The sequence below is a fragment of the Podarcis pityusensis genome (assembly GCF_964106645.2).
Source record: "Podarcis pityusensis genome assembly, chromosome: 2".
Taxonomy (NCBI): Eukaryota; Metazoa; Chordata; class Lepidosauria; order Squamata; family Lacertidae; genus Podarcis; species Podarcis pityusensis.
Window position 1 is genome coordinate 123985468 of NC_138029.1, and position 23135 is coordinate 124008602.

Consider the following 23135-nt stretch of genomic DNA (forward strand, 5'->3'; position numbering starts at 1 on the left):
GGTACCCGGGAACACCCACCTCCCTTGCAGTCACTGTGTATAAGATGGGGGGGGGGGGGCCTTGATGCAGAGTCCTTGGCCCGAATGGAGAAGGAAGGGCAGCCGCTAGAGCGCAGAAGCAGGCAGGGAGAGGGAGGGGCGGTCTCGGTGCCCTCGGCTTGCCAAGGGTTAAAAGGAGCAGAGCGGGATTCCTAGAGAGGACAGGAAGGGGAGGGCGGGGGAGGGCAAGGTCCTCCCGAGCAGAAGCCCCTCCCTGCCCAGTCCCTTCCTGCCAGCAAAGAGGAGGCTGCTTTGTTCTCTCTGCTTTGCAAAAACTTCCTCGGCGCCCCTCCTGAAATCTGGTGAGTCTCTTCTCTCTTCCCCCTTGGGGTGCAGCGGGGAGAAGGGGGTCCCAGGGCTGCAAGGGAGGAGGCACGGCCCCCCGTCCAGCTCATGCATGGGGGGGGAGACCCCCAAGTCAGGGAGCAGAGGGTCCTGCCCCCAGTTCCTCTCTGCCAAGCCAGGGAGGGGCTGAGTGTCCAGCAGGTCTGCAACTCTGTTCTTCCTTTGGATCAAGATGCTGCCTTCCTTTTTGGGGGAGGAGTCTTTGGGGCAACAAAAGGGGGGCATGCAAATAAGCCCCCTTCAGATTGAGGGGAAAGTCGCATTTCATAACACAGAGAAGCATCCGAGGACTCCGAGGAAGGAGAAGCCCTGTGGAGTGGGGAGATACAGCCCCCCCAAGTGTGGAGACTGGAGGGGAGGCCCTCTCCCACCCTCTACCCAAATACAATTCCCAGAGTTCCCTGGCAAGAAGGGTGCATTGGTGACCACTCTGGGAATTGCAGTCTTTGGACAGCAGGGCTGAAGCTGTCTCCTTGCAACTCTCAGGGTCCTGAACCAATTCTGGCTCCCAGGATTCTTGGGAGGAGTCCCTAGGGCCGGGGAGATCTGGTTTCCAACCTTATTAAACATCTGCCCCCTCCCAGCAGAGCAAGTGCACAGACTGGCATGTGCCACTCTTGGGAGCAGGAGCTGCATCCAGCCTTGCTCAGCTCAATATTTTTAGGAAGACCAAGCCCCTCCTGCCCTGGCAAGGCACTGGGGTGAAGCTGCCACCGCCATCAACATCCTGTGTGAATAATAATAATAACAATAACAATAATAATAATATTTACCTGCCACCCATCTGACTGGGTTTCACCAGACACTCAGGGCAGCTTCCAGCACATAGAATATACAGGGCTGCCTTCAGGTGTCTTCTAAAGGTTACATAGTTACTCATCTCCTTGACATCTGATGGGAGCGTGTTCCACAGGGAGGGCGCCACTTCCAAGAAGGCCCTCAGCCTGCTTCCCTGCAACTTCTCTTCTTTCACTGAGGGAACCACCAGAAGGCCCTTGGTGGTGGACCTCAGTGTCCAGGCTGAACGATGGGGGTGGAGATGCTCCTTCGGGTATCCTGGGCCGAGGCCATTCAGGGCTTTAAAGGTCAGCACCAACACTTTCAAAGTAAATCCTTTAGGAGCGGTCTTACATGGTTCCAGCAGCAGTCACCAGTTTAGCCTCCACATTCTGCAGAACAATAAGTGAATGACACAGAAGTTGCTGCAGACTAAAGTTAGAAAAGCTTTAATTGCTACAAATGGTATAATGAAACATGATATGGAATTAAGGGTAAAGATGGTGTTGACCTGGAGTGGTTACAAAATTTCTGGTCTCTCCCTGAGTGCCACGGGCCCTGCTCCAAAGAGAGCTTCTCTAAAGAAAGCACAACCAAAAAGTCATTCCATTTTGCGTGAATAAGGAAAATGAGGAGGTGGCTAAGAAACAGCAGGAGCCAGATCCTATTCCCAACCTTCTAGGGTCTCTCAGCAGCTCTAATGAAGTGGGGTGAGGTGCAAACACATTGAATGGGAATCACTGGAGATGTTTCAAATGGGGTTTCTGTTGGGAAGGGGCTGCCCCATTTGTGCTTCTCCAGGAGCAGGGGAATATCTAGGGCAGGAGAATCCTTGCAGGGCCTCTGAGGCTTCCTTTGCTTCTTCCTCTCTCCCAGGGCCCTGCAGCTTGTGGTGGCTCCTCGACTCCTCAGGAAGGATGAAAGAGACGGATCCTGCAAAGCTCGTAAGGATGGAAGGGGGAAGATGGACAGTTGACCTGGTCAGGTTGTCTCCTGCATCCCTCCTCACAGCCTCTGAGCGTTCCCTCCCAGGGACTTCCGAGAGATCTGGTGAGTCCCAGGGGAGGGGAGATGGGGACATGGATGGATGGGGCTGGAGAGGTACTGGGGCTTGCTCAACAAAATTCTAGCAGCAATTGTGGCATACAAAAACGGTCTAACATCTTTCTTGGGCAGTTCCAATCCTGTTATTCCAAGAGGAATGGCCTCTGGTTTCTTAATAAATGTATATTTCAACTTTTCCCCCAATTCATTATAAATGTTCTCCCAGAAGTCTTTCACCTTGGGGCAGGTCCACCACATATGATAAAAAGTACCTTCTTTTTCTTTACATTTCCAACATAAGTTATCACTATTGTGATATATCTTTGCAAATTTTACAGGAGTTAAGTACCATCTATACATCATTTTCATTATATTTTCCTTTAACACCGTACATGCAGTGAACTTGACCCCTTTCCTCCATAACCTCTCCCAATCTTCAAACATTATGTTGTGTTCCAAATCTCTTGCCCAGTCTATCATCACAGATTTAACTTGTTCATCCTTTGTATGCCATTCCAACAATAAATTATACATTTTAGACAAATTTTTTAACTTTAGAGTCCAACAACTCCATTTCCAACTTATTTTTTTCAGAAGCAAAACCATTTTTCTTATCTAATTTTTACAGTTCATTAATCTGGTGATAATGTAGCCAATTTATTTTATCTTTAATTTGATCAAATGGTTTTAATTTATATCCTTCTTTATCTTCCAGTAACAGATCAGCGTATCTCAACCACTTGGTTTCCATATTTCACTTTTTGGGGGCCTTTTCCTCCATTGGTGAAAGCCATCTGGGTGTTTTCCTCTCTAAGAGATCTTTGTATTTTAGCCAAACATTATATAGAGATTTTCTAATTACATTATTTTTAAAACCGTTATGGGCCTTTACCTTGTCATACCATAGAGAAGCATGCCATCCAAACACATTGCCAAATCCCCCCAAGTCTAAAACATCAGCATCATCCAGTTGTCTCCATTCCTTAACCCAGCAGAGAGCTGCAGCCTCAAAATAAATCTTCAAATCTGGCAGGGAGAATCCCCCTTTTTCTTTTGAGTCCATTAGTAATTTATACTTAATTCTGGGTTTCCCCCCCTGCCAGATAAATCTAGATTAAGCTTTCTGCCATTCTTTAAAACATTTCACATTGTGAATAATTGGGAGGGCTTGAAACAAAAAGAAACATCTTTGGCAATACATTCATCTGAACCACAGAAATCCGGCCCATTAATGACAATTTTAAATTTGACCAAATCGCTAAATCTCTCTTGATTTCATTCCATAATTTCTCGTAGTTATCTTTGTATAAATTCAAATTTTTCACTGACAAATTAACCCCCAGATATTTAACTTTTTTCACAAAAAGTAGGCCTGTCTTTTCTTGTACTAATTTCCTTTCCTCATTGTCCAGATTTTTCTCTAATACTTTAATTTTGCTCTTATTTAACTTAAATCCTGCTACCTGTCTGAACTCCTGTATTGTCTCCAGTCCTTTTACTGCACTGGAGTCCGGATCTTGTAATGTCAACACCAAGTCATCTGCAAAGGCTTTTAATTTATACTGTTTGGATCCTACTACTATACCTTTAATTTGTTCATCTTTCCTTAACATACTTAACAAGACCTCCAGGACCGAAATAAAGAGCAGAGGGGAAAGTGGGCACCCTTGCCTGGTACCCTTCTCAATTCTAATTTTCTCTGATACCACATTATTTACTATAATTTTAGCTTTTTGTTCCTGATAGATCGCATTAATACCGTTTAAAAACTCTTGACCAACCCTAATACTTTCTAAATTATGTGTCATAAAACTCCAAAATACATTATCAAAGGCCTTCTCCGCATCAATAAACATTAACATTGCTTTACAATTTTTTCTTGCTTCCAACTTTTCCAGAATATCTGCTATATTCCTAATATTATCCTTCATATGTCTTCCAGGCAGAAAACCTGCCTGGACCTTATGGATATATTCTGACATGACCTTCTTCAGCCTCTTGGCCAATATATTAGCAAAAATTTTGTAATCCACATTAAGTAGAGAGATTGGTCTATACTTTTTGACATTAGCTCTATCTTGATCTTGTTTTGGATGTTTGGCTAATATTTCCTCATTTTCTTCTATTTCTTTTCTAATTTGATACATTTTCTTTTCTCTGTTTCTTTTATGAATCACATTTTGTTGAATATAAAATCTTCTTATACCAGCTTTGCTCACCTCCCATATTATTCTACTATCTGTATCTTGTTCTTTATTAATTTGGAAGAATTCTCTAAGTAATTCCTGTGCTTTACCTAGAATCTTTTCAACATTTAAATTTTTTTCATTCATTCTCCATCTTCGATTACTAATTTACATTGGCTTCTTTTTGAAATATTTTGTCTTTCAGTAGCCTTGAGTTTATAAACACTAGGTAATCTCCTGGGCCTTTGTACATGTTTGATCTTTCTGATCTGATCCTAAATATTTTGTCCACATCCATTAATAATTCGTCTTCCTGTACTCCCATCCACTTTGCTAACTCTTGGATTATTTTGTTCTCAATTTGTTCATTTTGGGATTCAGGAATTCCTCAGAAGTGCAGAACCATTTGATGCCGATACATGTCCTAGACGGCAATCTGATCTAATAATTGCTCTTGTGCCTTCTTTATCTCTGTTATGTCATCCGGTATAATCTCCTGATTTTTCCTCAGGTCTTTATTTTCATCCTGAATCCGTTTGGACACTTCTTCTTGTCTTGATTTTTAATTCCTGAACTGTTTTGTCTAGCTACTTATTTTTTATTGTCAGGTCTTTTACCTGACCTTGGAGATCTATTATTATTTTGAAATGTTGTTCAATCTTACTGTTCATTGAATCCGGTTTATCATTTATATTTTTGTTCATGTTGACTATCAAGTCTTTCAAATCTGCATTGGGATCAGTTTCTGCTATTGAAAGTCTCCTACCTTGGGAGCTGGCAGTAACAGTTATTTTAGATTGTATTTTCTTCTCAGACATCTTGACCTTCCATTTCTTTTTCTTATGTACACAGGTTAATATGCTTTGGCCCAGGTTTGGCTGGTGATGTCTTTAAATAAGACCAGAACCTCCAAGTCTGGAATATTTCAAACTGTTGGGAGCCGTCAGGTTATGAATATTATTCCCACTATTTAATAATGGAAGAGATAGAGGAGTCGGCTTCAAATACAGAGGATGAGCACATCAACACATTTTGCCTGCACTTTTAAAATTGTCTGCCAGATGGCGCTGTGCACTTTCCCTTCTTTTATTACTAGCCTTGGTTTGTCTTCTTTCCCGGTTCCTAATTCCCAGAATGCTTTTTAACTGTCCTTCCTCTTTCTCGACTGTATCAGAGCACTTCCCTCGACCCACCACTGAGCGCACCACACAGGGAAGTCTCATTTTTGCTTTTGCTTCTGTCTGCATTTTGTTGACCAAAGAGATGACTGACCTTCAACATGGATTGGACTCCATGACTGAGCCAAACAAAATCTATCCCAGATAAAAGGCAAGAAATTCCAGCTAAAAAAGGCAGTGAAAACTATAGTAAGGCCTCACATCTAACTCTCTTCAGTTCTTCCTCTATCACAAGCATCCATTAACATTGTTCAATAATCTGGAGCTCCGTTTCTTCCTGAAGCTCTAATTAGCTACTCTCTTCATTGTAGATGGTGATGAATTGGAAGGGAAGAACAAGGGGAACCACAACAGAATCGACATAGCGGAGAAGTCCGATAAATATTCAAAGTGTGGAGAGAACATCCGTCAGAGCTCCCAGTCCTCCCATCAAACAAAGAGCTTAATTCGAAGGAATAGCCTCACTTCCCATCAAAGAATTCATACAGGGGAGAAACCATATCAGTGCTTGGAATGTGGTAAGAGCTTCAGTCGAAAGGACAATCTCACTTCCCATCAAAGAGTCCATACAGGGGAGAAACCTTATCCGTGCTTGGAATGCGGAAAGAGCTTCAGTCAGAGTGCAACTCTCATGGCCCACCAAATTATTCATACAGGGTTTAAAGCATATCAGCGCATGGAATGTGGAGAAAATTTCACTCGGAATGGTAGATTCGGAATCTAGTCCAACCCCCGCCAATGCAGAAAAAAGGTCATTTCAAGCATCCATGACAAATGGCCATCCAACTTCTTCTTAAATACCTCCAATGAAGGAGAGTCCTCTCTCTTCTGAGGGAGTTCCTTTTCACTGTTGTCTCTTACTATCAGAAAGTTCTTCCTGGTCTTTAGGAGGAATCTCCTTTTGTGTTGCTTGAATCACCTCTTCAGATTCCTTCATGACCTTGAGAAGGACTTCTGTAAGTCTGAGAATGTCCAGGGGATTGGACCATGCTCTATATTCGGGGGGAAACCCATGAAGAGGAGTCCGATATAGGGCTTAAGTCATCTAGGCATTGGTCAGATTGTCATAATTACAGACATACTTACTGGTTTGAACGGAAGTGATTCTTATTCCAGGGGAAGTGGTGACTGTGAGATTCCCTGTGCTCTCACCAATATTGTCCAAACGTCCAGTAAAACTTTGACACAGCAGACCAATAGTTTACCCGTTGAGGTTGACGTATTGGGAGGTTAGGTTTAGGGCTGTGTGGTATTGCTTAATTGTATGTGGGGTCCCTATAAAGGGAACTTCTTCCTCTAGGTGGGAGGGAGACTGGTCAAGTTACCATCAGTTGAATGCAACATTTAAGTTAGATTTTAAAAAATGGATTTGCAGAACAAAACTCACAGTTTGAAAGCTTGTATATATGCTAAGGGAAAACTTCATGAAGATGATGCAGAGGAGTCAATCAAGATTATCAAGGGTCTGAAACCAAGCCTTCTGAGGAGGGCTTGAAGGAACGGGGGTGGGGGGGCGTATCTATTTCAAGTGACGTTTGCCGAAATCTACGCTTGCGACATGGGCTGCCATATGTCGAGATTTTCCCGGACATTTCAGCAATTTCCGCCCAGACGCTGCTTACAATTCTGGATGTATGGCAACCATGTCTATATACAGTGGTACCTCGGTTCTCAAACAGCTTAGTTCCTGAACAACTTTGAACTCGAATGCTGCAAACCTGGAAGTCAGTGTTCCAGTTTGCGAACTTTGCTTCGGAAGCCAAACGTGCTCCTGAGCTTCTGTTTTCACTGTTGCCCTGCTAATTTGTGTCCCCCCCCCCCCCATTGTAATCAAAGCCTTCCATTTCCAATTGCAGTGTTCTGAGATGATATTTGGAGCTTATATGTGGTGCTCTTTTTTTTTTTTTTTTTTTTTTTTGCTAAAATAAATTGCGTTTTTATTTGGCTTTTTCGTTTTTGTGACTGTGGCTTGTTCTCTGTTTTTGATTGATTGTGTGACTGCGGCAATGTATAAAAGCCCCCCATCCAAACAATGTCTATCAATCAGTGCAGGTAAGAAAAAATAATAATTTTAATTTGAATCTAAAGTACTGCCTTCTTTCTTTTATAGTACAGTACATTGATTATTGCTTTCATTTTATGGATCAATGCTCTCGTTAGATAGTAAAATTCATGTTAAATTGCTGTTTTAGGAGTTGTTTTTAAAAGTCGAATTGATTAATCTGTTTTGCATTACTTTCTTTATTTAAAATTTATTTTATTTTATTCGAGTTTAGGATTTCTTACATACATATATTATGTTCTTACAATTTTTAAATTTTCTCATACAATTTTTAAATTTTAAATTATACCCATTGTCATGAAATCATAGAATCATAGGATCATAGGATCATAGAGTTGGAAGAGACCACAAGGGCCATCGAGTCCAACCCCCTGCCAAGCAGGAAACACCATCAGAGCACTCCTGACATATGGTTGTCAAGCCTTTGCTTAAAGACCTCCAAAGTAGGAGACTCCACCACACTCCTTGGCAGCAAATTCCACTGTCGAACAGCTCTTACTCTCAGGAAGTTCTTCCTAATGTTTAGGTGGAATCTTTTTTCTTGTAGTTTGGAACCATTGCTCCGTGTCCGCTTCTCTGGAGCAGCAGAAAACAACCTTTCTCCCTCTATGTGACATCCTTTTATATATTTGAACATGGCTATCATATCACCCCTTAAACTCCTCTTCTCCAGGCTAAACATGCCCAGCTCCCTTACCCGTTCCTCATAAGGCATAGTTTCCAGGCCTTTGACCATTTTGGTTGCCCTCCTCTGGACACGTTCCAGTTTGTCAGTGTCCTTCTTGAACTGTGGTGCCCAGAACTGGACACAGTACTCCAGGTGAGGTCTGACCAGAGCAGAATACAGTGGCACTATTACTTCCCTTGATCTAGATGCTATACTCCTATTGATGCAGCCCAGAATTGCATTGGCTTTTTTAGCTGCCGCATCACACTGTTGGCTCATGTCAAGTTTGTGGTCAACCAAGACTCCTAGATCACATGTACTGCTCTCAAGCCAGGTGTCACCCATCTTGTATTTGTGCCTCTCATTTTTTTTTTGCCCAAGTGCAATACTTTACATTTCTCCCTGTTAAAATTCATCTTGTTTTGGCCCAGTTTGTTTTCACATCTGCCAGGTCTCTTCCAACTCTATGATTCTGATTCTATGACCTGGAGTTCTTTTAATACTCTTGGATGCAGAGTTTAGACTCTTTAAATTTGGGGACAGATATTTGGCTCCATGACCAAAATGACCAAAAGGGTCAGCTTCTAGAGGACTGGAAAGATCATGATTGTACTTCCCCTACCCTCAGCCCTAACCCTGTTGAGTATTTTTTGTTATGAGACTGAGTGTTTGGGGCTGATGCTGTAGCATTCTTGTCTGGGGGCTTGATGGAAAAACAGAAAAGTGTCCCTCACCTAACTCTCCAATGCCCTTCAACAAGAATGCTGTAGGAAATATTGCTAAGCCCAAAGGGAAGCCACAACAGCAGCAAGAATACTTATCACAAAGTATTGGAAAACACAAGATCTACCCACCCGGGAAGAATGGCAGATGAAGGTGATGGACGACATGGAACTGGCTGAGATGACTGGCAGAATCCGAGACCAAGGAGAAGAGTCGGTGGAAGAAGATTGGAAAAAATTTAAAGTTTATTTTCAGAAATATTGTAAAATTAAGGAATGTTAGAAAGATGTTGGAATAAAACTATGTGGTTTTAGCAGAAAAGATATAAAGGATTAAGCAAAAATGAATTGGTGAAAGAGAATGTAAAATCACAGTATATTAAGATAAATTATTAAGATAAAAACAAAGCTGGAAAGGATTTGCTGAAATATCTAACTGAATTAGAATGCAAAAATGGGAGGTGTGAGGAGGTCAAGGAAGTAAGCGAATGAAAGCAAGTGATGTAAAGGTTTGACTTGTTTCTCTTTATTTTATTTTTATTTTTTTGTTCTTGGATGATATTTGTTTTCTTATGTATTGTTCTTTCTTTTTCCTTTTTGATTGTTCTGTTTTGACTTATATTTTTTCTTTTTTTCTGTAACCTTTTTTAAAAAATTCTAATAAAAATTTACTAAAAAAGAAAAAAGAAAAAAAAGAATTTGCTTCAGCTCACCTTGTTAATGGCAGAGCAAAAGCTATGCATGAGTCATTCTCAATCTACTTTCAGGACTGATTTTAGAACCCCATCATGCAAACATGACTATCCACACAGGGACCATCTATTTTTATTTTTTTCTGATACTGGATTTTAAGTTACAGTTACATCTTTTAAAACAGCTGTCAGTATATCACACTGTATTCCACTTGCCTTCCAAAGGAACACGTGGCTCTCCCCACATAGCGGGTTAGGTTGAGACTGCTGATCCAAAGTGATCAGTAATTTTTAAGGTAATTACAATCCTGCTTTCCCTTGTACCAGCTTACCTTGACTTCAGTAAGGCCTTTGAAAAGGTCCCCCATGATATTATTGCAAAAATACTAGTAAAATGTGGGCTAGACAAAGCTACTGTTAGGTGGATTTGTAATTGGTTGACGGGCTGAACCCAAAGAGTGCTCATCAGTGGCTCACCTTCATCCTGGAAAAAAATGACTATTGGGGTTCCACAAGGTTCTGTCCTGGGCCTGGTGCTATTAAATGTTTTTATAAATGATTTGGATGATGGAATAGAGGGCGTGCTAATCAAATTTGCAAATGACTGCAAACTGGGAGGCGTTGCTAATACACCAGAGGACAGGGTCAGAATTCAAAATGACCTGAATAGCCTAGAGAGCTGGGCCAAAGCCAACAATATGGAGTTCCATAGGGAGAAATGTAAGGTACTACACCTGGATAGAAAAAATGAAATGCACAGGTGGGGGACACTTGGCTTGACAACAGTACCAGTGAAAGGGATCTGGGAGTCTTACTCAACCACAAGCTGAATATGAGTCAACAGTGTGATGTGGTAGCTAAGAACGCCAATGCAATTCTGGGCTGCATCAATAGGAGTATAGTGTCTAGATCAAGTGAAGGAATGCCACCACACTATTCTGGTTGGTCAGACCACACCTGAAATACTGTGTCCAGTTGAAGAAGGATATTGTCAAGTTGGAGCATGTCCAGAGGAGGGTGACCAAAATGTAAAAGGTCTGGAATCCAAGCCCTATGAGGAGAGACTTAGGGAGCTGGATTTGTTTAATCTAGAGAAGAGAAGATTAAGGAGTGACATGATAGCCATGTTTAAATATTTGAAGGGATGTCATGTTGAAGAGGGAGCAAGCTTGTTTTCTGCTGTTCTAGAGACTAGGATGCAGAATAATGGATTCAAACTATGGGAAAAGAGATTCCACCTGGGCGCGGTAATCCAGTCAGGGAAAAAGGGAGGCATACTATGTTTAGGGCACCGTTTCCAGCCCCTTCCCCTTTTCGGGGTGAGCATAGTGGATCCTAAAAAGGGCTGCTCAGTCATGGATACAGCTGCTGAGCTGCTCAACTGCCTCATTCCTTGAGTCAGAACGACTGAACGCCCATGTATCGGTTCATGACTAGGGGCTTCACATTCCTGCCCCCGTAGCCATTTAGTGATCGCCATGGGGGGAGGGTTTGGGGGAGTTGGGTTGGGTTTTTGGAAGATGCCTGTGCGTGAATTTGTTTTATGTGTGTAGATCAGTGCACGCTGACCAACGCACAGTCTTCGCAGTAGGGCTGTGTTCTGATGGCTTGAGTAGTCACGACGAACTGGTGGATCCTATCTGCTGCAGCCTTCATCCGCCTTCAGAGCCGTTGTAACACACTGCTTGTTATCACCCGCCTGTTCTGCCGTTGAGGACTTCTTGGATCATTCTTTGTCTAGCTCCTTCCCTGTTATGTACTAAGCTTGGATCCTAGAACAATAGGCAAGTAGGATCCTAGAATGCAAGAACTGATTGGCTTGCAGGAAAAGACCAACCAGGCTCTAGGAGGGAAGCAGAATCAGCCAGTCAGACGGGACTCATTGTGTAAATAATGTATATAAAAGCCTGAGGTTTGGGGGGAAATTCAGTCACTGTTTTACAAGCTGCAATAAAGAGCATGAAATCACTACAGGACTCTGAGCATATTTAATTTTCTTTGACCTTACCGCCTTGGGTGACCCTGCTGGGAGTACAAGATTCCCAACCGCTTCACTCACAAGGGTCATAGGAATGTGCAAGCCCATTCACCATTACAAGTGAGAGAACTGAGATAGATTGCACTGAGCCCTGGTCTCATTAGACAAAGCGTTCCACCAAAAAGGCTCTGGTTGAGGACAGCTGGATATGTTTTGGGCCAGGGACCTCCAGTAGGTTGCTGTTAGATGAGTGTCACACTCATGGGGGGTGTATTGGAAGATAATTCCCACAGATAAGAAAGGTCACAGACTGTTTAGGGCTTTAAAGATTAGCACCAAAACATTGAACCTGATTCGATACTCCACCTGGAGCCAATCCAGCTGATGAACAACCAACTGAATGTGGGCTCTCCACAAAGTCCAAGTAAGAACTCATGCATTTGCATTTTAGACCATATGGAGTTTCTGGAGCAGTCTCAAGGGTAGCCCTGCATCTCTCTCACTCTCTATCACATTTATACCCTGCACTCCCCGGCTCAGGTGTACAGCAAGTTAAAGTAGTCTAGTCTGCAGGTGACTACTGCATGGATCACCATGGCTAGGTTGGAAAGGGACAGGTACAGTACCGATTGCCTAACCTTACATAGATTCAAAAATTCCAGTTTGGCTACATTTGTGACCAATGCCTCCATAGAGACAGAAGCATCCAGGATCAAAAAGGGACTCCTGATGGCAGCTACAGGTGACTATTGCGCCCCATGAAGAGCTGGGAGCTGGCAAACCGAACTGAAATCATTCTGGCCCAGCCATTGGGCGCCCATCTTTAATGGATAGAGATTAAGCCGACTCCATTTCCTCCATCCCAGCACACCCACCTAAAAATTGGCCAATATATCCAGGGTAGCATCTGGCCAGGGTCATGAAGCAGTAGATCCATGATGTTTGTGGTCAGATCTGTGGTTATGTACAAGATATTTGAATAAAGGGTGAATTTGGGGTTCCCCAATGCAAAAAGTGTGATGATCCGTGAGGATCCGTGCTTCAAAACCACGTTTTTGGTCCATGGTGTTGCCAGGGAGCCGTGGACCCTAGTTTTTTGTGGTGCGGGCTGTGCCCCTGGCCATGATGTGTGATTTGACGGTGAGTTTGGGTTGGCCCAATGGAAAATGCGTGAGGATCCATGAGGATCCGTGCTTCAAAACCAAGTTTTTGGTCCATGGTGTTGCCAGGGAGCCGTGGATCCTAGTTTTTTGTGGTGCGGGCTGTGGCCCTGGCCATGATGTGTAATTTGACGGTGAGTTTGGGTTGGCCCAATGGAAAATGCGTGAGGATCCATGAGGATCCATGCTTCAAAACCACGTTTTTGGGCCACGGTATGGCCAGGAAGCCGTGGATCCGAGTTTTTTTGCGGTGCAAGCTGTGCCCCATGGCATGAAGTGTGATTTGACAGTGATTTAGGGGTGGCCCAGTGCAAAAGTGTGAGGATCCATGAGGATCCGTGCTTCAAAACCACGTTTTTGGGCCACGGTATGGCCAGGAACCCGTGGAACTGTGATTTTTGTGGTGCAGGTTGTGCCCCTGGCTATGACATGTGATCTGACAGTGAGTATGGGTTGGCCCAATGCGAAAAGCGTGAGGATCCATGAGGATCCGTGATTCAAAACCACGTTTTTGGACCACGGAGTGGCCAGGAAGCCGTGGATCTGTGATTTTCATGGCGCAGGCTATGCCCCTGGACATGATGTGTGATCTAATGGTGCGTTTGGGTTGGCCCAATGCGAAAAGTGTGAGGATCCATGAGGATCCGTGATTCAAAACCAAGTTTTTGGGCCATGGATTTGCTAGGAAGTCGTGGATCCGTGATTTTTGTGGTGCAGGCTGTGCCCCTGGCCATGATGTTTGATCTGATGGTGACTTTGGGCTGGTCTTGTGCAAAAATCATGAGGATCCATGAGGATCCATGCTTCGGAACCACGTTTTTGGGCCACGGCATGGCCAGGCAGGCGTGGATCCGAGTTTTATGTGGTGTAGGCTGTGCCCCTGGACATGATGTGTGATTTGATGGTGAGTTTGGGTTGACCCAATGCAAAAAGCGTGAGGATCCATGAGGATCCGTGCTTCAAAACCACGTTTTTGGGCCACGGAATGGCCAGGAAGCCGTGGATCCGTGATTTTTGTGGTGGATGCTGTGCCCCTGGCCATGATGTTTGAACTGATGGTGACTTTGGGCTGGTCTTGTGCAAAAATCATGAGGGTACATGAGGATCCGTGTTTTTTAACCATGTTTTTGCGCCCCTGCGGCCCCACGAAATAGTGGATGCGTGATTTTTTTGATGCTGTCTACAGAGTAAGACATAGTCTACAGTATCATGGTGGTTTTATTTAATTTGAATGAAAAAATCATATGAATTCACGAGGATCCGTCTAGATCCGCCTTTTACCTTTTTCCTTCAAGAACATACCAGTACAAGCAGTTGTGGCATTTCTGTGCACTCTGGTTTTCACCAATGTACCCCATTGCGCCAGAAGCGGTTTAGTGCTGCGGGCCATGTGACCCGGAAAAGCTGTCTGGGGACAAACGCCAGCCCCCTCGGCCTGACAGCGGAGACGAGCGCCCCAACCCCACAGTCGCCTGGGCAGAGAGGACAAAGAGATGAAGATGCATTGATGGGGAAGGGAGGGGCCCCCCAAAAGGGCCCTTACTGGGCCCCGGATCTATGCAATCCAGCTGCAAAGTGGGAACCCAACACCTGCAGGGCTTGCATGGCAGGATGAAGCCCCTCCCCCTGCAAGAGATTACCCCCCCCCCCACGCACAATAACACTGGGATATTCAAAAGGAAAAGGAATCCTGGACCTTTACGTCCAGTCAAAGGCGACTGTGGGGTTGGGGCGCTCGTCTCCGCTGTCAGCCCCCCCCCCATCTTATGCAGATGAACTACAAGGGAGGTGGGGGTTCCCCGTTACCATTCTGCCGTGTGCATCTGGATCCCTACTTTGAAAGGGCCTTTCCTGGAAGCGCCTTCCCTGGGACCCACCGGCAGGGTACGTGGGATCCGGCTGCGAAGTTGGGGACCTGCATGGTCTCCTTGGAAGTCTCCGCCCCCCACACGTTTCTCTTTCCCTGGGGGGCCAAGAGATGCTCCCCTGCCCTGCACCCCCAGGGGCCCTTGATGCAGAGTCCTTGGCCCAGATGGACCTAGAGCGCAGAAGCAGGCAGGGAGAGGGAGGGGCGGTCTCGGAGCCCTCGGCTTGCCAAGGGTTAAAAGGAGCAGAGCGGGATTCCCAGAGAGGACAGGAAGGGGAGGGCGGGGGAGGGCAAGGTCCTCCAGAGCAGAAGCCCCTCCCTGCCCAGTCCCTTCCTGCGAGCAAAGAGGAGGCTGCCCCTCCTGGAATCTGGTGAGTCTCTTCTCTCTTCCCCCTTGGGGTGCAGCGGGGAGAAGGGGGTCCCAGGGCTGCAAGGGGGGAGGCAGACCCCCCCCGTTCGGCTCATGCGTGGGGGGGGGGAGACCCCCAATTCAGGGAGCAGAGGGTCCTGCCCCCAATTCCTCTCTGCCAAGCCAGGGAGGGGCTGAGTGTCCAGCAGGTCTGCAACTCTCTTCTTCCTTTGGATCAAGATGCTGCCTTCCTTGTTGGGGAGGAGTCCTTTTTGGGGGAACAAAAAGAGGGCATGCAAATAAGCCCCCTTCAGATTGAGGGGAAGGGTCGCATCTCATAATACAGAGAAGCATCCGAGGAATCCGAGGAAGGAGAAGCCCTGTGGAGTGGGGAGATACAGCCCCCCCCCCAAGTGTGGAGACTGGAGGGGAGACCCTCTCCCACCATCTACCCAAATACAATTCCCAGAGTTCCCTGGCAAGAAGGGCGGATTGGTGACCACCCTGAGAATTGCAGTCTTTGGGCAGCAGGGCTGAAGCTGTCTCCTTGCACCTCTCAGGGTCCTGAACCAATTCTGGCTCCCAGGATTCTTGGGAGGAGTCCCTAGGGCCGGGTGAGATCTGGTTTCCAACCTTGTGATGGATCAGCAGCTAAACATCTGCCCCCTCCCAGCTGAGCCAGTGCACAGACTGGCATGTGCCAGTCTTGGGAGCAGGAGCTGCATCCAGGCTTGCTCAGCTCAACATTTTTAGGAAGACTCATGCCCCTCCTGCCCTGGCAAGGCACTGGGGTGAAGCAGCCATGTCATCAGCATCCTGTGTGAATAATAATAATAATAATAACAACAACAACAAAAATATTTACCTGCTACCCATCTGACTGCGCTTCCCCAGACACTCAGGGCAGCTTCCAACACATATAATATACAGGGCTGCCTTCATGTGTCTTCTAAAGGTTACATAGTAACTCATCTCCTTGACAACTAATGGGAGCGTCTTCCACAGGGAGGGTGCCACTACCAAGAAGGCCCTCAGCCTGCTTCCCTCTAACTTCTCTTCTTGCACTGAGGGAACCACCAGAAGGTCCTTGGTGGTGGACCTCAGGGTCCAGGCTGAACGATGGGGGTGGAGATGCTCCTTCAGGTATCCTGGGCAGAGGCCGTTTAGGGCTTTAAAGGTCAGCACCAACACTTTGAAAGTAGTTCCTTTAGGAGCGGTCTTACATGGTTCCAGAAGCCACTCCCAGTCACCAGTCTAGCCTCCGCATTCTGCAGAACACTAAGTGAATGACACAGAAGTTGCTGCAGACTAAAGTTAGAAAAGTGCCACGGGCCCTGCTCCAAAGAGAGCTTCTCTAAAGAAAGCACAACCAAAAATCACTCCATTTTGCGTGAATAAGGAAAATGAGGAGGTGGCTAAGAAACAGCAGGAGCCAGATCCTATTCCCAACCTTCTAGGGTCTCTCAGCAGCTCTAATGAGGAGCAGAAAGAGGTTTGGGGCCCAGCCAGCTCAACTGCCAAGTCATCTCTTGCACTGAGACGTGGGGGCACCTACATGTAATAGCTACTTGGCTATTTTCTGCCCATGCTCTGGGGCTGCAGTTTTCAGGCTTGGGGACAGGATGGTGCCTGGTTTTTGCACCAAGTTCTATCCATAAGCCCCACTGAGATCAATGGGGTCTATTCTCAGGTCACTAGTTTGCAGACCATGCCAGCCTTACGAAGTGGGGTGAGGTGCAAACAGATTTAAGTTGGAATCACTGGAGATGTTTCAAATGCGGTTTGTGTTGGGAAGGGGCTGCCCCATTTGTGCTTCTCTAGGAGCAGGGGAATATCTAGGGCAGGAGAATCCCTGCAGGGCCTCTGAGGCTCCCTTTGTTTCTTCCTCTCTCCCAGGACCCTGCAGCTTGTGGTGGCTTCTCGACTCCTCAGGAAGGATGAAAGAGACTGAATCTGTAAACCGAGCGAGGATGGAAGGGGGAAGATGGACAGTTGACCTGGTCAGGTTGTCTCCTGCATCCCTCCTCACAGCCTCTGAGCGTTCCCTCCCAGGGACCTCCGAGATATCTGGTGAGTCCCAGGGAAGGGGAGATGGGGACATGGATGGATGGGGCCGGAGAGGTACTGGGGCTTGCTCAGCTTGGGGGTGGGATGAGGCAGGCAGGCGGATGGAGTTTGAGAAGGTGAGCACCTTTTTGGGCTCCTCCCCCTGCCTTCCTGCGCCTTTGACATCTGCAGGGAATTTGAGCCAGGAAAAAGTCACAGCTCCCCGGCCACCGCGATGTATTGGCGCCAGTACTGGGCTCTGAATGTCCTACCAATGACAGAGAACTCGCTGATCCATTGTGCAGCACTAGAAGCCAGGATTCTTTAAATTACCTGGACCTAATTTCAGGATTGACTGCAGATGGGGTCTCTGTGTTTCGCCTTTTTCTTTTCTTTTAGAAATAACTTTTCATTTTCTTTTAAAAACAATGATCATATAGGACTAATAAATGATACAAATATGTAGACTGAGTCTTCTCAGTCTTCTCATATGATTCTCAAAAATAGCAGAATAAATTTGCAGGAATATTAGTGGTTCATCATTAGTGGTCAGTTTATGAGTTCTGAGTTCATGAATTGGTTTAAATTGGGGGGGAAAGGAGAGATAGGAGAGTACAGAGTACAGAGTACATTCAACATCTCCTAGCCGAATGCCTAGTCAGGCGCTCTTGTGACTGTTGTGCTTAGATTAGGTGTGAGTTATAGTCATTTTTCCTTTACTGCTACCAATGAAACAATACAGAGTTGATCTCCTCATGGACATGGGACGGTGGTTCCAAGTGAAGAAAGTGATTTATAAATTTAAATTGAGACCAACCAGATTGAGATAAATGCTGATGGGGAGTGTGCAAATGAACATGTTCCTGTTTGTTGAGGCATGGAGATTGCTGGATCCTGACCAGAGAGCTCTGCATAAGGAAGTCAAGGAGGGGAATCGTGGAATCAGGCACCCTCTCGGTAAAGCTCCCCATTGGATCATAAGATCAGCTTTGAAATTCCATACATAACTCTATGTGATGAACCTTCACTATTTGGATGGAGACCAACAGCATCTGGGATTCTAACATCCACACCGTGAGCCCTGAATGGAGGGATAGCAACTGGTTTCTCTGTGAATATTCTTTGTCTAGTCATGCCTTTTTAAACAATGACCAGGCTTGCCTGAACTGCCCAGGCCTTCTTAAATGCCAGCTTGAGAGTTTTTAGGGAAGTTGAAGTAACTTCTGTCAGGTTTGGGGTTTTTTTCTTTTACTTCTGTCTGCATTTGATTGACCAGAGATGACTGACCTTGCATATGGGGTGGATTCCAGGATTGAGCCAAATAAAATCTATCTCGGATAAAAGCCAAGCAATTCCAGCCAACAAAGGCAGTGAAAACTCTAGTAAGGACTCACATCTAACTCTCTTCAGTTCTTCCTCTATCACAAGCATTCATTAACTTTGTTCAATAATGTGGAGGTCCATTTCTTCCTGAGGCTCTAATTAGCTACTCTCTTCATTGCAGATGGTGATGAATTGGAGGAGAAGAACAAGAGGAACCACAACCGAATCCACATAGCGGAGAAGTCCGACAAATATTCAAAGTGTGGAGACAACATCCATCAGAGCTCCCCGTCCACCTCCCATCAAACAAAGAGCTTAATTCGAAGGAATAGCCTCACTTCTCCCACTGGGGAGAAACCCTATCAGTGCTTGGAATGTGGGAAGAGCTTCAGTCGAAAGGACAGTCTCACTTCCCATCAAACAATTCATACAGGCGAGAAGCCGTATCACTGCTTAGACTGTGGAAAATGCTTCCGTCTGAAGGAAAATCTCACTTCCCATCAAAGAATTCATACCGGGGAGAAACCCTATCAGTGCTTGGAATGCGGAAAGAGCTTCAGTCACAGACCCAATCTTACTTCCCATCAAAGAACTCATTCAGGGCAGAAACCCTTTCAGTGCTTGGAATGTGGAAAGAGCTTCAGTCAGAGTGGGTATCTCACTTCCCATCAAAAAGTTCATACAGAGGAGAAACCTTATCAATGCTTGGAATGTGGAAAGAGCTTTCGTTATAGTGGTCATCTCACTTCCCATCACAGAATTCATACAGGACAGAAACCCTATCACTGCTTAGACTGTGGAAAATGCTTCCGTCGGAAGGAACATCTCACTACCCATCAAAGAATTCATACAGGGGAGAAACCATATCAGTGCTTGGATTGTGGAAAGAGCTTTCGTCATAGTGGTTATCTCACTTCCCATCACAGAATTCATACAGGGGAAAAACCATATCAGTGCTTGGATTGTGGAAAGAGCTTCAGCCAGAGTGGTGAACTCACTTCCCATCACAGAATTCATACAGGGGAAAAACCATATCAGTGCTTGGATTGTGGAAAGAGTTTTCGTCAGAGTGGTGAGCTCACTTCCCATCACAAAATTCATACAGGGGAAAAACCGTATCAGTGCTTGGATTGTGGAAAGAGCTTTCGTCAGAGTGGTGAGCTCACTTCTCATCACAGAATTCATACAGGGGAAAAACCATATCAGTGCTTCGATTGTGGAAAGAGTTTCAGTCACAGAAACCATCTCACTTCCCATCAAAGAATTCATACAGGGCAGAAACCCTTTCAGTGCTTGGAATGTGGGAAGAGCTTCAGTCAAAGCCCCCATCTCATAATCCATAAAAGAATCCATACAGGGGAAAAACCCTTTCAGTGCTTGGAATGTGGGAAGAGCTTCAGTTGCAGCACAAAGCTCACTTCCCATCAAAGAATTCATACAGGGCAGAAACCCTTTCAGTGCTTAGACTGTGGAAAATGCTTCCGTCTGACGGAAAGTCTCACTTCTCATCGAAGAATTCATACAGGGGAGAAACCCTATCACTGCTTAGACTGTGGAAAGAGCTTCAGTCAACGCAGCGGTCTGACTTCCCATCAAAGAATTCATACAGGGCAGAAACCCTTTCACTGCTTAGACTGTGGAAAATGCTTCCGCCTGAAGGTAAATCTCACTACCCATCAAAGAATTCATACAGGGGAGAAACCCTATCAGTGTTTGGAATGTGGAAAGAGCTTCAGTCACAGGCAGAGTCTCATTTCTCATCAAGTAATTCATACAGGGGAGAAACCCTTTCAGTGCATGGAATGTGGGAAGAGCTTCATTCACAGAAAACATCTCACTTCCCATCAAAGAATTCATACAGGGGAGAAACCATATCAGTGCTTCGAATGTGGGAAGAGCTTCAGTCACAGCCGCAGTCTCGCTTTGCATCACAGAATTCATACCAGAGAGAAAACTACTTAGTGTTTGGAATGTGGGAAAAGCTTCAGTCAGAGTGCCACTCTCTTGGCCCACCAAATAATTCATACAGGGTTGAAAGCATATCAGCGCATGGAATGTGGATAAAATTTCACTTGTAAAAAAGTCAATTTCAAGAACTAACAGCAGGGTGAATAATAGAATGGTAGATTCAGAATCTTTAAAAAAAAAATTATTAGCATTTTCCACACAACAACATAATATTTATATAAAATTTCTTTTTTCCAAACTGAGATTTTTTTATCAAACCCCGTAAGCTTACTATCCTTCTCAAATATTGTTTTTAATTGGAAATATTCTAACCAATTCACACCCCTCTCCTTTAATTCTTCAAAATTTCTTTACTATTGGGCAATCTTTTATCTCTTCTACAAGTTCCCTATATGTTAGCCAGCTATCTTTCATATTGCTTCTATGCAAGGCTGATGACTCTATAGGTGATAGCCACCAGGGAGTTTTGGCAGTTACTATTGTTTTATTTCTTTCCCAAACTTCAAATAGGGCCTTTCTCACCAAATGATTAGTGAATCCTCTATGTGCTTTTATTTTATCGTGACCCAGGTAGCCATGCCACCCGAAAACTTTTCCCCAGCCCTCCAGGTCTAAGATTTCGGTATCTGTCAGAAACATCCAATCTTTCAGCCATGTCATGCATGCAGCCTCAAAATACTGCTTGAGGTTTGGGACTGTGAACCCGCCCTTTTCTCTAGGCTCCATCAGTACTTTGAACCTTACTCTTGGCTTCTTACCTTGCCAGCTAAAATTAGAAAGATCCCTTTGCCAACCTTTAAAACATTTTGTCCCGATAATTATTGGGATCGTCTGGAAAAGAAAGAGCATTTTTGGTAGAATTGACATTTTTATCAAGGATATCCTTCCCCATAAAGACAAATTCAATTTATTCCATTTATTTCGATGTCCTTTTATTTCCTTCCACTTCTTCACATAGTTATCCTTGTACAAATTGCTATTTTTATTCAAGATCCATATCCCCAAATACTTCACTTTTGCGGTAATTTTAAGGCCTGTTACTCTTTCCAATTCTTCCTGTTCCTTTACCCCCATATTTTTCGTTAATAATTTAGATTTTTCTTTATTTAACTTAAAGCCTGATACTCCTCCATATTCAAACAATTTCTTTAGTGCTTCTTGTATACTTTCTTCTGGGTTTTCTGTAGTAATGATTACATCGTCCACAAACGCTTTAAGTTTATATTGTCTATTACCTAAACTAATCCCCTTGATTTTTGGGTCCTTTCTTATCGCTATTAGGAGTGTTTCCAGGGTCATAATAAACAAAAGTGGGGCTAGAGGGCATCCTTGTCTGGTGCCTCTTTCAATTTGGAATTATTCAGTTATTTCATTGTTAATTATGAACTTAGGGACGCGGGTGGCGCTGTGGGTAAAACCTCAGCGCCTAGGACTTGCTGATAGCATGGTTGGCGGTTCGAATCCCCGCAGCGGGGCGAGCTCCCGTCATTCGGTCCCACCTCCTGCCCACCTAGCAGTTCGAAAGCACCCTTAAGTGCAAGTAGATAAATAGGTACCGCTTTATAGCGGGAAGGTAAACGGCGTTCCGTGTGCTGCTCTGGTGCCGGTTCGCCAGAGCAGCTTCGTCACGCTGGCCACGTGACCCGGAAGTGTCTGCGGCCAGCGCTGGCTCCCGGCCTCTAGAGTGAGATGAGCGCACAACCCTAGAGTCTGTCAAGACTGGCTCGTACGGGCAGGGGTACCTTTACCTTAATTATGAACTTAGCTTTCTGGTTTTCATATATCACTTTAATACCATTCAAAATTTTGTTCCCAAGTTTCAAACTTTCCGCAGTGTGGACCAGAAAATTCCAGGCCACACTGTCGAAGGTTTTCTCCGCATCTACCAGTAGCATTGCCACCATCTTTCTAGGTTTCATATCAATATATTCTAGAAGATCAATCACTATTCTTGTATTATTTTTTATCTGTCTCCGCGGTAAGAAGCCATTCTGGCCCTTGCTTATTACTCTGTTCAAGCATTTTTTCAATCTGTTTGCTAACACACCTGCGGAAATTTTGTAATCAATATTCAATAGTGAAATTGGCCTGTAGTTCTTTATAATATTTGGGTCCGTTCCTTGTTTTGGTAATAAGGTTATCCACGCTTCACGCCAAGAGTCAGGAATTTTCCCTTCTTCCATTATCTCATTCATGATCTTTTTAAGTCTAGGGATTATTACTTCTTCTAGTTTCTTGTAATTTGTAATCGGTGTTCCGTCTGGGCCTGGTGATTTCCCAGTTTCCATTTTCCTTATCACCTCTCTTCTTTCTTCTGAGCTTATGCACGAGTTTAAATTACTAAATTCCTTGCCATCTATTTCAGGGATTTTGTTTTCTCTTACATACTCTTTAATTTTATTCTCATATTTGTCTTCCAACTCGCATAATTTTTTATAAAAATTCCTAAACATCATTTTTATTTGATCCGGGTCTGTAATTTATTTTCCTTGTTCAATAATCTTATTTATAACCCTATCCGCTTGTTTCTCCTTTGTTAACCAGGACAACATTCTACCGGGTTTATTTGCCGATTCAAAATACCTTTGTTTTAATATTCTGGATTATACTCTCTTGTTTTGGATTTTTCAACAGTTCTTAACCACTACACCACACTGGCTCTCAATAGCCTCTTAATAGCCAATAATAGGAAAGGGAATTACGTTCCAACCAAAGAATGGCTGAATAAATCA

The 23135-nt window shown here is 44.6% G+C and overlaps 1 protein-coding gene across 1 annotated transcript; it reads left to right on the forward strand.

The window, feature by feature from the left end:
• The first annotated feature begins 158 nt into the window (after positions 1-158).
• Positions 159-20555, forward strand: LOC308469553 (uncharacterized protein). Its single transcript, XM_080992176.1, has 3 exons — positions 159-341; positions 16963-17136; positions 18617-20555. Exons 2-3 carry the CDS (start codon positions 17004-17006, stop codon positions 20395-20397), a joined length of 1914 nt encoding a protein of 637 aa, XP_080848302.1. The 5' UTR covers positions 159-341; positions 16963-17003; the 3' UTR covers positions 20398-20555.
• Positions 20556-23135: the final 2580 nt, after the last annotated feature.

Bases quoted from the DNA above. Each gene is read 5' to 3' on its own strand.
- LOC308469553 (XM_080992176.1), top strand. From the start codon at position 17,004: ATGAAAGAGACTGAATCTGTAAACCGAGCGAGGATGGAAGGGGGAAGA. The intron at 17,137-18,616 runs GTGAGTCCCAGG...TCTTCATTGCAG, and splicing joins AGGGACCTCCGAGATATCTG to ATGGTGATGAATTGGAGGAG.